The following is a 13,408-nucleotide window of genomic DNA, read 5'->3' on the forward strand; positions in this document are numbered from 1 at the left end:
TGTCCACTCTCATACTTGACCCTGTATCCTCATGCTTATCAATTCCAGATTTTACCATTACACTAAGCAATTGCCCATAGTTATAGATCACATACATTAAAAAAAAAAAAAAGATAGTATGCTGAATAAAGACGGAAAAACAATGAAACTACAGAGGAATTCGATTACCACAAATCAATAGGTTGAAATTTATGCTTGCACTAAAATCAAATGAACTTCACAAAGTCCAATTTTGGTGGTGTAGTTTGGGTAAACAGGACAATTGGGCTTCGGAAAGGACAGGCTTTTAGATCTCAAGGTGAAACTTTTCTAGTTTTCTCAGGTCAAATGCAACACTAATTCAAGCTGAGCTATTTTCTTCACTTCAAGGGCTAGGATTGGCAAGTCTCAATAGGATAGCTGGAGGTTGAGAAATACTCCCAACAATAAATTACATGGATAAGAGAGAAGATCTCTAAGCCATGATTGCATCTTCATGCTATTACAAAGGAACAATCTTTGGCATCCAGATTGAACAGTCCATTTGTATCGGTCCGCCAACTCATCAGCTAGAGAAGGGACTAATAAGGAAGATTTGTATCTGGGTCCTGCCCAGGGAGGATGGATTAGTATTGTACATGAAGGTACCTTTTTCTTCTTTTTTGTTTAGTGCAAAATGTATTATATTTCTGTAACGAGGGCAAGGCACCCTCAGAAAGATTTACATGAGGGTAGCTTTGCTTTCTAGGAGCCTCTGGCAGGTCTAAACATAGCATGTGCCATATCCATGGTTCAACATTCAGTTTTAGTAAGAGCTCTGTCATGCCCAAGATATCTTATAGCTAAAGTAGTTTTAGCAAAGGAGTTCAAGATTAAAGATTAAAAGACGATATCTTTATTTCCCAAAGAAAAATGTATACTAGATTTTCTAGAAAACATGCAAAAGCTTGGACCAAGGACAATAAATATGCCCATAGATCCAAATATAAAGTTAGATGATTATAGCAGAGATGCTGTTTAGGATGTAGGGATATTTAAATGACTTGTAGGGAATTTGATCTATCTTCCCCTTACAAGGCCAGATATCGTTCACTTTGTAGGTATTGTGAGGTAGTTTATGCACTAACCTATGCTATCTCAAAGGGGTGCCAGGGGAGTGGCATGGGAATCTGGAATTAATTATAATAACCCAGATTTCAGCAGGCTTTCAAATTCTGCCTGGGCTGACTTAGGGTTTTAATTTATAAATTGTGTACATCTGTAGTTTTCCCAAAAATCAATAGAAAATGTTAGTATATAAAAAATGACCATGTAAACATCTTATTAAAAAAAGCTTCAAACAAACGAGGTTATACAGGAAACCATCATAAACTAGTAAAATATTTTTCCTCACTCAGTAACCAAATCTGTGAGCCCTTTATAATTAATATTCCGAGGCTTATTGACTGCATCCATCACAACCTGTAAAACGAAATCATTAAACATATAAAATGTGAAGTGTGAAATATTACATGGATACAAAGAAAAGCCAAGAAGAAACTACTGCATGGATCAGAGCTAACATTATGCTGATAATCCTACAAAAAACCTAGAATTAGTAATAACATAATCCAATATGATATAGACATAATACAAACTAAAAGAACAAGAAGGATAAGAAAAGAAGTTAACTCCTGCCTCCTGCTAAAATTTAGTTTGTTATGAATTAGCAACTTGAATCCTGTATAAAAGGAGGGTTCTCTCAGATGACACCAGAATAAAATATTTTGCCAAACTATTACTAATGTGAATTTTGAATGATAGTGAAACAGTAGACCGGACCTAATGTTTACTTGGTGGTTCCATACATTATGTTTGTTGGTTCGGCTGTCTTAATTTATATGTTTATCCTTGTTGGGTCTTAAGTCATTAGTTATTGGGCCTTAGTTACTGGGCCTAATCTTATTTAGTGTTTATTTGACTAGGTGTCCCTCCACTAATCAGGGGCATTCTGGTCTATTTATGTAACATTATGTAATGTTGTTATATATAATAGATTAGGGCTGGCTGAGAACTAATTCTGGCACCCATTTCATATCTTCTTCTTCTTCTTCTCTCATTCGACAGCTCTATTTCAGCAAACATGGTATCAAAGCACTAATCTTTTGACTGGTTACAGCAGCCGCCTTTTCTTCTACTCGCAGTTAACACTCTCTCTCTTCTTTTTCTTGGTTGCTGCAAAGAAACCCTAGGGTTGGTCGCAGAACACAGTTGGACCTACATCAAGGGTTTCCCTTGGTTGTAGGGCCCAAGGGGAGATAGACCCAGAGGCTGATGCCCTAATAGACGCAGTACAGCAGACTGTAGCCATTCGGCTAAGATAGATCTGTGTAGAACAGATCTAGGAGAAAGGGCGAATCTCAGCAGTTCTAGAACTGTTCGTGGGTGAGAGTATAACCTGAGATAGCAGTGCTTAGCACACAGTAGAAGCTAACACAGCAAGTTGCAGGCTGCGGCAACAGTGATTAGAACACAGCAGAAGGTAGCACAACAGATTATAATCTGCGACAGCAGTAATTAGGGCACAGTGTGCAGTGTAGTACTCGGTGTTTCAGCTCTGTGTCGGGTTCTCAGGACTAAGTTTACAGTGCAGCAAGCTCCGTAAGTGTGAAACAGTTCATTATATATTGTGTTTACAGTCTTGACTTTACGGGTAGGAGAAAATGTCTTCCATATCCGGGGAAGTGTCTTCTAGAAATGTTAGGGCTTGTGGGAGGTCTCCTAATTTGGAGAATCCAAATCTGCACAGCCTACACATCACAAGTGTGTTGTTGGATGAGTACAACTTCAGAGAATGGTCTGTCTCAGCCATGTTGTTCATCACATCCCGGGAACTCACCGGTTACTTGAACGGGCAGAAGAAGGAACCCGAAGTGGGGAGTGCTGAATATGCAGCTTGGCGCAAGGAGAATGATATAGTTATGTCCTGGATACTTGCCTCAATGACTCCAAGAGTAGCTAGGACTGTTCAACATTTCTCCACGGCTGCCAAGATATGGGAAAAAGTTTCTAAAACCTATGGGCAGAAAAAGAATAATGCAAGAATTTACAAACTGAATCAAGACATTGCTGCCTTGAGGCAAGGAGATATGAGTGTTGCAACATATTTTGCTACACTAGAAGGACTATGGGAAGAGTTAGATCACCACCTTATTATTGATTGTGAGAATGCCAGAGACAAGGAAAAGCATGACAAACAAGTTGAAGAGGGTAGAGCATTTAAATTTCTGGCTGGCCTAGATCCTATATATGAGAGCATAAGGTCCCAAATTCTGGGAAGGGATGAAATGCCAGACTTACATCATGTTTACTACCTTGTAAGGAATGAAGAGGTGAGAAGAAAAGAGATGCAAGTTGATACTCAAACTAAACTAGCTGAACAGTCTGTGGAACATTCGGCCTTAATCTCTACAAATCAAAGGGGAAACAGACACTTTGACAAGAGACATCTGAAGTGCATCCACTGTGGAAGGGAAAGGCATGTGAAAGAGACCTGTTGGGTTCTCCATCCGCATTTGAAGCGAGCTGCATTGAGGAAAGATAAGAAGCATCAGAAGGGTCAATCTGCAAGTGTGAATCTGGCTACGGGTCACAGTGATGATGGTTCAAAACACTCATCCACAGTTACTTCCTCTTCCATGGGACAGACTACTAATTCCCCCTTGGGTTTTACTGCTGATGAGGTAGAGGTACTTAGCCGGGCCCTAGCCCGTCTAAGGACCAATTCTCTTCCATCCTCCTCCCTCATCTTCCTGGCTTTTCTCTTCCACCGGGAGTCTTTGGGTGTGTATACTTTATACATGTCAAGGATCCGAAGAAGACCAAATTGGATCCTAGGGCTACAAAGGGAATCTTCTTGGGGTACTCTCCTACTCAGAAGGGATACAAGTGTTATGATCCAGTCACCAAGAAAAAATATGTAACAAAGGATGTGGTATTCTTTGAGTCTCAATCCTATTTTCATTCTTCCCAGAATCCTCTTCAGGGGGAGACTAGTGGGATTGAAGAGGATTCTTTTGTTCCCCCTTTCTTTGTGCCTCTCTCTACCTCAGACCTTCCATCTCCTCCTCCTGATCCACCTAGTTGTAGTATCCTGGGTGAATCTAGTGAGGCTCCCATTGTACCAGCCACTACAAGTGATGTTGCAGATGTTACTGAAGACTCAAGCAGGCTGCAAAGAGATATCAGAATCACCTACAACAGAAGGAAGAAGGGCCCTCTAACTCATGACAGCAACCAATTGGACTCGGATCAACCTGTCTCAGAAACTCAAGGTAATCCTATCAGTTCCTCTGATTTTGTGTCTTACTCACATTTGTCTCCCCGTTATTGTTCTTTTGTGTCTGCTCTCTCTTCTGTACATGTTCCTACCAGGTATTCTGAGGCAGTATCTGACCCAAAATGGAAAGAGGCTATGGATGAAGAAATGAAGGGCTTAATGAAAGCAGGGACTTGGGAATTAGTGGATCTACCAGAAGGGAAAGGCACTGTTGGATGCAAGTGGGTGTTCACTGTGAAGAATAGGGAGGACGGGTCCATTGAAAGGTACAAGGCTAGACTGGTAGCAAAAGGGTTCACTCAAAAAGAAGGGATTGACTACAAAGAAACCTTTGCTCCGGTGGCAAAACTCAACACAATCCGAGTTCTATTATCATTAGCTACAAATTTCTCATGGGAGCTACATCAGTTGGACGTGAAGAATGCTTTCTTGAATGGTGACCTGCATGAAGAAGTATTCATGGATCCTCCACCAGGTTATGAGTTTGGCAAGAAGGTATGTAGACTGAGAAAAGCCCTATATGGCCTTAAGCAGTCCCCTCGAGCTTGGTTTGAGAAGCAATGTGGGGCCATGAAGAAAGGGGGTTACACTCAAAGTGGGGCAGATCATACCCTATTCATAAGGAAGAGAAATGGCAAACTTACAGCACTTATTGTATATGTGGATGATATGGTAATTACAGGGGATGATCAAGAAGAAATTAAAAGACTAAAGGAGGTCTTGGCTGCTGAATTTGAGATCAAAGACCTGGGCCAACTGAGATACTTTCTTGGGATTGAAGTTGCAAGATCCAATGAGGGCATCTATATATGTCAGCGGAAATACATCCTTGATCTTCTTCAAGAGACAGGCATGATGGGGTGTAGGCCAGCAGATACTCCAATAGAACAGAATCATGGTCTACAGGTGTCAGTAGGAGAGGACTACCTTGATAAGGAAAGATACCAAAAGCTGGTGGGGAAGTTGATTTACCTGTCCCTCACTCGCCCTGACATTGCTTATGCTGTACATGTTGTCAGTCAGTTCATGCACACTCCTAAAATCCCTCACATGAAAGCTGTGGAAAGGATCCTCAGATATTTGAAGTCTTGCCCGGGGAAAGGGATTCTGTTCAGAAAAAACAGTTAAATTGAAGTTGAAGGATATAATGATGCAGATTGGACTGGCTCAGTTGGGGACAAGAAGTCTACTTCTGAGTACTGCACCTTTGTTGGAGGAAATTTAGTTACTTGGAGGAGTAAAAAACAGAATGTGGTTGCTAGATCTAGTGCAGAGGTCGAATATCGAGCTATGGCTCATGGTGTTGCTGAACTTTTATGGCTTAAGATCCTGCTTGGTGAACTTGGAATAAAGATTGAGTGTCCTCTCAGGTTGTACTGTGACAACAAGGCTGCCATCAACATTGCAAATAACCCAGTGCAACATGATAGAACTAAACATATTGAGATAGACCGTCACTTTGTCAGAGAAAGAATCGTCTCAGGAGAACTTTGCATCCCTTATACTCCCTCCGAGATGCAGATTGCAGATGTTCTGACTAAAGGGCTAGCTACAGTGAAATTCTTGGACTTACTTGGCAAGCTAAACATGATTGACATCCATGCTTAGCTTGAGGGGGAGTGTTGGTTCGGCTGTCTTAATTTGTATGTTTATCCTTGTTGGGTCTTAAGTCATTAGTTATTGGGCCTTAGTTTCTGGGCCTAATCTTATTTAGTGTTTATTTGACTAGGTGTCCCTCCACTAATCAGGGGCATTCTGGTCTATTTATGTAACATTATGTAATGTTGTTATATATAATAGATTAGGGCTGGCTGAGAACTAATTCTGCCGCCCATCTCATATCTTCTTCTTCTTCTCTCATTCGACAGCTCTATTTCAGCAAACAATGTTATCTGTAATTTTTTGTCTTTTTTATTGCCAGTTTACTTTGCCGTTATAGGTGGCAGGGTATTATTCTTTCTACATGTTATTATGTTTTCTCATATAAATAATAATGATTGGGGCAGCAGGACCATTACATTCTGCCCTCTTCTATTCTCTCTTCTCCGCCTTCTTCTCTTACTCTGCTTTCTTCTTTTTTTCTTGGCAGATCACATCCTAAACCTAGTATGTAAACAGCTGTAAATTCAAGTTGGTATCAGAGCAGGATTACATTTGTTTAGAGATCTCATGTAAGCTTAAGTCAACCAGCGGCATGAGATTCTTTTAGGGCTGGAGTTTCAGTCTTTTTTGGCCTAATTCTTGGAGATTGAAGCATTGCCCAAGGTTGTTTCTTGCTTTGGAGATTGCATAGTGATTAGAAAGAATCAGAGATACCAATGCTGTTGAGGTTTAGGGATTATATCTCAGATTGAAGGTAGCACTCAGTTTTCTGGGTGGTTTTTCAATTTTCCTTGAGATTAACAGCAGGAGATAGGCTTCTTGAAACATCTGGAGGGAGCCGTAGATATTTTAGACTTTCTCCAGGGTTGCTTTTAGGTTTTCTCTTGAGAAACATTCAGTTTATTGTTCATCTGGTCCTACTCAGTTTTTGGGATACTTTTTTCTATTTGGAAAGAGGTCAATTGAGTTTCTTTTCTTTGCTTAGTTCAGCATGGAGACTGTTGAGTGGGCCGATTTGTGTTTAGTTTATTTTCTTTTAAATTAAGAAGTTGTTGGGCCTTGGGCCCATTAGTTTTTATTTTTTCAAGAGTTGTAACTATTTAGTTTGAGTTGCCGCCCTACTAAGGGCATCTTTGTAATATCTCATATTTAAGTTAATTATAAATAGAATGAGGGGCTGGCGGCTAGGGTTATGATACACAATCCTAGTTGACCTTCTTCTCCCTTCTTTCCTTTCCTCTTCTATTGCTGAAATCTACAGCTTTCACCTCTTCCTTCCACAAGAAGCTTGACTGAATCAGCAGATAGTGGTTTCTACTTGGTATCAGAGCAGGTTGAAGGTTTGGGAAGTGATTCTCTCATGCAGCCCTAGATCAGCCGACTGCATGGAGATTTAAGAGGCTGATCGAAGCTCTCAGGTAAGCCCAGTTTTTGGATTTTCTTGTAGGATCTATATGCCCTGTAGCTGGTCTAGGGTTTCTCATCAGAATCAAGAAAAACTGGAGAAAGGGGAAGAGTCCTGTTTTTGTTGGACTCTTCAATTTTGACCTAGGTAGTGGCGCCCTATTTTTTTTAGGGTTCCTTGGAGTTTTTTATAAGAGGCGATTCAAGTCCCACGTGGTTTGGAGGCTTCTAGAGAGGGTGGTTGCTTTTTCTCTCTCTTCTCCCATCCCACAGAAAAGAAATCTTTCGTGGGGAGAAAGTTCAGGACACCAAAGAAGTGTCGTTGGTTCCAGAAGGTGTTTTGTTTGTTTTGCTGCATCTTTTATTTGTTTTCTATACCCTTTTGAAAAGTATGGAGGGACACAAAGTTGAATAAAAGCCCGGGAATGAAATTGGGGTATATTACTGGTGCTGGAGACCCCTTCGGAATTGAGACCATTACTACAGTTAGGTTGGATGGTACAAACTACTTGGAATGGTCCCAATCTGCAAAGATGGCCATTGGGGCTCGTGGAAAATTGGGGTATATTACTGGTGAAGAGGTGAAACCTGAAACTGGCAACTCCCGGTGGGTGCAAGAAAATTATATAGTAATGACATGGTTGTGTAATTCCATGTTGCCACATATAAGTAAAAATTTTTTATGGGCAAATACTGCTAAGGAGATATGGGATGGGGTTGCAAAAACCTATTCACAAAAGGAGAATGTTGCTAGGGCTTATCAACTAAGAAATCAGGTCATTGCTACAAGGCAGGGAGATAGATTTGTTGCAGCTTATTTTTTAGTCCTTAAGACCCTGTGGCAGGAGATCGACCATCTACAGACCTTTGCTTGGGAAACCACCAAGGATGCAGCTACCTATCAAAGACACTTAGAGACGTATAGGGTGTTTGAATTCCTTGTTGGCCTTAACCCCGAGTATGGCATTGCACGATAGCATCTTCTTTCCAAGGACAGTGTCACTCTCTCCCAAGCATATGCATTTGTGTCAGGAGAGGAGTGCAGGAGGGATGTAATGATGAAGAATCTCATGTTTGATTAGTCCGCTATGGTAAGTGCTGTGAAAATCTAAACAGAATGGCAATGAAAACAAGAAGGAAAACAAAAAGGACTTAGTCTGTGACTACTATAAGAAGCCTAAGCATACAAGAGATACTTACCCACATCTTGTGCCGACCAGATTGAAGAATAAGAAAGGAAATGCGCACATGGTAGTTACCGGTGACCCTCCGGCCCCCCCTACTATAGCTGCTTTGGAGTCCGTTGCAGCTGCTGCAGTAAGGGCCGAGCTTGAGAGGTTTGGGTTACTCCTGAATCAGAGGGATACAGCTAGTTCTAGTTCAGCCGCAAGCGGACAACAAGGTACAGGTAGCACAGGTGGAGCTTACTCTACCTCCTTTGCCCACACAGGTAGTCCACATGTCACTACAAACTATGTTTCTGCTTCAGGTAAGGAGAGATCTCCTTGGATTATAGACTCTGGGGCCTCAGAGCACATGACCCATTGCTCCACTATTTTCTCCTCTTACCAGCTCTGTTATGGCAGAGATAGGGTCTCCACAGCTGATGGATCCCATGTTCCTATTGCTGGGAAGGGATCTGTCAAGATTAGTGATTCCATTTGTTTACCCTCTGTCCTCCATGTTCCAAGATTGAGCACCAATTTATTATCTATTAGTAGTTTGACTAAGAACCTGAACTGCTCAGTAATTTTTTCTCCTGGATGTTGTATTTTATAGGATCTGGACTCAAAGAGGACGATTGGGAGTGGTCGTGAAGTGAATGGAATCTACCTCTTGGATGCTCTTCCAATTCACCAAAGTCATCATGTTTGCAAGGACAGTGAGTCAAAATCTATGGATCAGATTATACTTTGGCATAATTGTCTGGGTCATTTGTCTTTTTCTTCATTAAGTTCTTTGTTTCCAAAACTGTTTTGAGTCTGTGAGTCTGTCAAGGTTGAAGTGTGAAGGTTGTGAATTTGGAAAGCATTGTAGACACTCTTTTAAATCCAGTAATAAAAGATGTTCTTCTCCTTTTGATGTTATTCATTCAGATGTGTGGGGCCCTTACCATGTTCCCTCTGTGGGCAGCTATCGCTATTTTCTCCTATTTGTGGATGATTTCTCTCGATATTCCTGGATTTACCTGATGAAATCCCACGATGAAGTACCATCCTTGGTGAGGCAATTCCACCAGATGGTATTAACACAGTTTGGAACCAGAATAAAGATGTTCAGATCTAACAATGCTAGGGAATATTTTGAGAGACATCTTGCCTCGTATCTGTTGGAGTATGGTGTTGTCCATCAGAGTAGTTGCTCCTACAGTCCACAGCAGAATGGTATTATAGAGAGGAAGAACAGACACATTGTTGAGACGGCAAGAAGCATGATGATCACAGCTACAGTTCCGGTTTGTTTTGGGGGTGATGCTGTTCTCACGGCAGTATATCTGATTAACAGGGTGCCTTCTCGTATACTTGGATTCAGCACTCCATTCAGCCTTCTTTTTCCTCAGAGGGAGGTGTTTCATATTCCTCTAAGGGTGTTTGGGTGTGTCTGCTTTGCACATATCCTTGGTCCTTACCGTTCGAAGCTTGATCCCAAGGCAAAGAAATGTGTCTTCCTTGGATATGCAGAGAATCAGAAAGGGTACCGCTTGCTATGATCCAGTCTCTGGGAACCGGTTTGTTACTATGGACATTACCTTTTTTGAATCTACGTACTTCTCAAGGAATCCTTCTCAGGGGAGTGTTTTGGGGAAGTAAGTCAGCAGTCTATCCCTCTCCTAGTTCTAGTCCCTGTGTCTACTACTGTGCTTGACCACCACCCGATGTCACCTACCTTGCCACCTCCTTTGCGTTCCGTCTCACAGCATTACTCACGGCAGAGACTTCATAAGGCGGTTGATTCCACTAGAGCAGAACTCACACCACTTCCTGTCAATTCCTTGGAGACTCCAAATTCGGTTGATACAGATTCAGGTATTCCTCTTGATTTCACTACTATTTCAATTCCCATTGGTCCTACTAACACTGTTACAGATAACCTTGACCTCCCTATTGCTCTTAGAAAAGGGAAGAGAAAGTGCACTGCTCATTGCATTTCACAATACTTATCCTACTGTTTTGGAATGGTAGAATACTGATATGTTTCATTCTATTGCCAATTGGCATATTTATACAGTAAGCTGCGGCAATAAATAGAAAGAAAGAAAAATAGAAAGAAAAGAAAATAGAAAGAAGAAAAAATAAAAAGAAGAGAAAATATAAAGTACAAAAATAGAAAGAAAGAAATAGAAAGAAAAACTTTCTAAATCAATTCTTCCACAATCCTAGGAATATATACAATTCTATTTTCAGATCTGAACCAGTAACCCCACGTTTTCCAACACTCCCCCTCAAGCTGGTGAATAGAGATCCTCCATTCCCAGCTTGGCTATAATTCTCCGAAAGTCTGTACTATTGAGCCCTTTAGTAAGTACATCGGCCAATTGTTCTTTTGTAGACACATAGGGAGTGCAAATCAACTTGTTGTCCAGTTTCTCTTTTATAAAGTGTCAGTCAATTTCAATGTGCTTCATCCTGTTATGTTGAACAGGATTGTGAGCAATATTGATGGTTGACTTGTTGTCACAATATAGTTTCATAGGCTCTTCTCGTGGAATCTTCAGGTCTTCTAAAATTATCTTCAACCAGAGTAAATCACACACTCCTTGTGCCATAGCCCTGAATTCTGCCTCTGCACTTGACCGAGCCACTACATTTTGCTTCTTACTCCTCCAAGTGACTAAGTTTCCTCCTAAGAAGGTACAGTAACCAAAAGTGGACCATCTATCTACTGGAGATCCTGCATAATCGGCATTTGTATATGCTTCAAGAGCCAGTCCACCATTTCTTCTGAACAAAATTCCTTTTCTTGGATTGGCTTTCAAATAGTGTAGAATTCGATGAACAGTCTGCAAATGAACTTCTTTAGGATTATGCATAAACTGACTTATTACACTTACAGCATATGCAATATCCGGTCGTGTATGTGCAAGATAAATGAGTTTTCCAACTAGTCTTTGGAACATCTCCTTGTCTACACTTGCATTCTCGTTGGCTTCTCCAAGTTTATGATTGGGATATATAAGCATGGAAGTTGGTTTACATGCCATATTTCCTATTTCTCTTAAAAGATCAACAACATACTTTTGTTGAGAGATAAAGATGCCTTATTTAGAATGAGCAACTTCAATTCCAAGAAAATACTTTAGTCTCCCCAAGTCTTATCTCAAATTCTCTGGCAAGGCAGTTTTTCAATGCTTCCTTCTCCTTTTTATCATTCCCAGTAACAATTATATCACCCACATAGACTAATAGTGCAGTAACTCCCCCTGAGGTTGTGTGTTTGATAAACAATGTGTGGTCACCTTGACTTTGCTTGTAACCTGTACTCAGCATTACCTTCGTAAACCTTCCCATGCTCTCAGAGATTGTTTGAGACCGTATAGTGCTTTCTTCAACCGACAAACTTTGTTCCCTTTAATGCCTTCTCCAAAACCCAGTGGAATGTCCATGTATATCTCCTCTTCTAGAACACCATGGAGAAACGCATTTTTTACATCAAACTGTTGCAAATCCCAATTATAGTTAGCAGCCAACGACAGTAACACCCTTACTGTATTCATTTTAGCTACTGGGGCAAAAGTCTCCTAATAATCTACCCCATAAGTCTGTGTATATCCCTTGGCTACCAGGCGTGCTTTGTACCTTTCTAATGACCCATCAGATTTGTACTTAATTGTGAACACCCATTTACAACCTATTGTCTTCTTGTTTCTTGGTAGATCCACAACTTCCCATGTGTTGTTTTTTTCTAATGCCTCCATTTCCACTCTCATGGCTTTTCTCTACTCCTTATTAGAAAGTGCCTCGGCTAGAGTATTAGGAATTGGAATGGTGTTAAGGTTGGCTAGAAAACTTTTATGGGATTTAGAGAATCTTTGGAATGATACATATTTGGCTAAAGGGTACAATGGGCGTTTGGTACATTCTCTGGTTCCTTTTCTCAGTGCAATAGGTAGGCCATACTCATACTCAGACTGTGAAGGTGTAGGTTCAGTTTCTGAGCATCCCTCAGTTCTAGGATTAGGAGTTGAATCTTGGACTTGCACAGGTTGAGGATCTGGATTTTTCCTCCTAGAGTAAACCTGCATATATCTCACATTATCATGCACATCATTCATGGGGTTAACAGTGTTCGAATTTGGTTCAATGGTCGAGTTGTTTGACTCTTGTTGAGACTCGGGAATGTGAGGCTCAGAGGAATGTGACTCAGAGGGATGTGATTCTTGACGATTGAATGTCTGTGAGGAGGGTAATACATCTAGGGAGAGTAGATCCGAGGCCTTATCTTCCATTAATGAGGGCTCCCCTTGAAGATAAGGTTCAGTGAAAAAAGATTTTCCTTCCTCAAATGTGACATCGATGGAGGTGTAGAATTTTCTGGTGGCTGGATGATAACATTTATAACCTTTCTGAGTTGGGGAATATTCCAAGAAGACACACTTGATTGCTCGTGGGTCTAATTTTCCCTTATTATAGACATGAACAAAGGCAATGCAGCCAAAAATTCTTGGTGTGAGATTATTTGAGGCTCGAATATCAGGGTAAAATTGAGAAAGGACTTGTATTCGGCTTCGGTTGTCAAGAACTTTAGATGGTAGTCTATTTATGGTGTAGGCAGCAGTAAGGACAGCTTCCCCCCAATATTGTTTTGGCACCTGATTTTGAAAGAGAAAGGCTCGGGTGGTTTGCAAAAGATGGCCATTTTTTCTCTCAGCTACCCCATTCTGTTGGGGAGTGTTAACACAGGAGGATTCATGCACAATGCCTTCTTTCTGAAAAAATTGGGACAAATTCTGATTAAAATAATCTGTAGCATTATCAGATCGAAACCTTTTAATTCTCACACCAAACTGAGTTTGGACCATGTTATGAAAGTTGGGAAGAATCGTACCCACATCAGATTTAGACTTAAGAAGAAAAATCCATGTGACCCTAGTGCAATCATCAATAA

At 40.8% G+C, this 13,408-nt stretch overlaps 1 protein-coding gene across 1 annotated transcript in view; it reads right to left on the bottom strand.

Moving 5' to 3' along the window:
• Positions 1-13,408, bottom strand: part of IMPL1 (myo-inositol monophosphatase like 1) — a 77,635-nt gene that overhangs the window by 47,419 nt on the left and 16,808 nt on the right. The window contains exon 2 of the mRNA XM_010277855.3: positions 1,373-1,440. Within this exon, the coding sequence (XP_010276157.1) occupies positions 1,373-1,440 (68 nt within the window). The remainder of the gene's footprint in view (positions 1-1,372; positions 1,441-13,408) is intronic.

Source organism: Nelumbo nucifera, chromosome 7, assembly GCF_055504915.1.
Source record: "Nelumbo nucifera cultivar China Antique chromosome 7, China Antique-T2T, whole genome shotgun sequence".
In the NCBI taxonomy this organism is placed as follows: domain Eukaryota; kingdom Viridiplantae; phylum Streptophyta; class Magnoliopsida; order Proteales; family Nelumbonaceae; genus Nelumbo; species Nelumbo nucifera.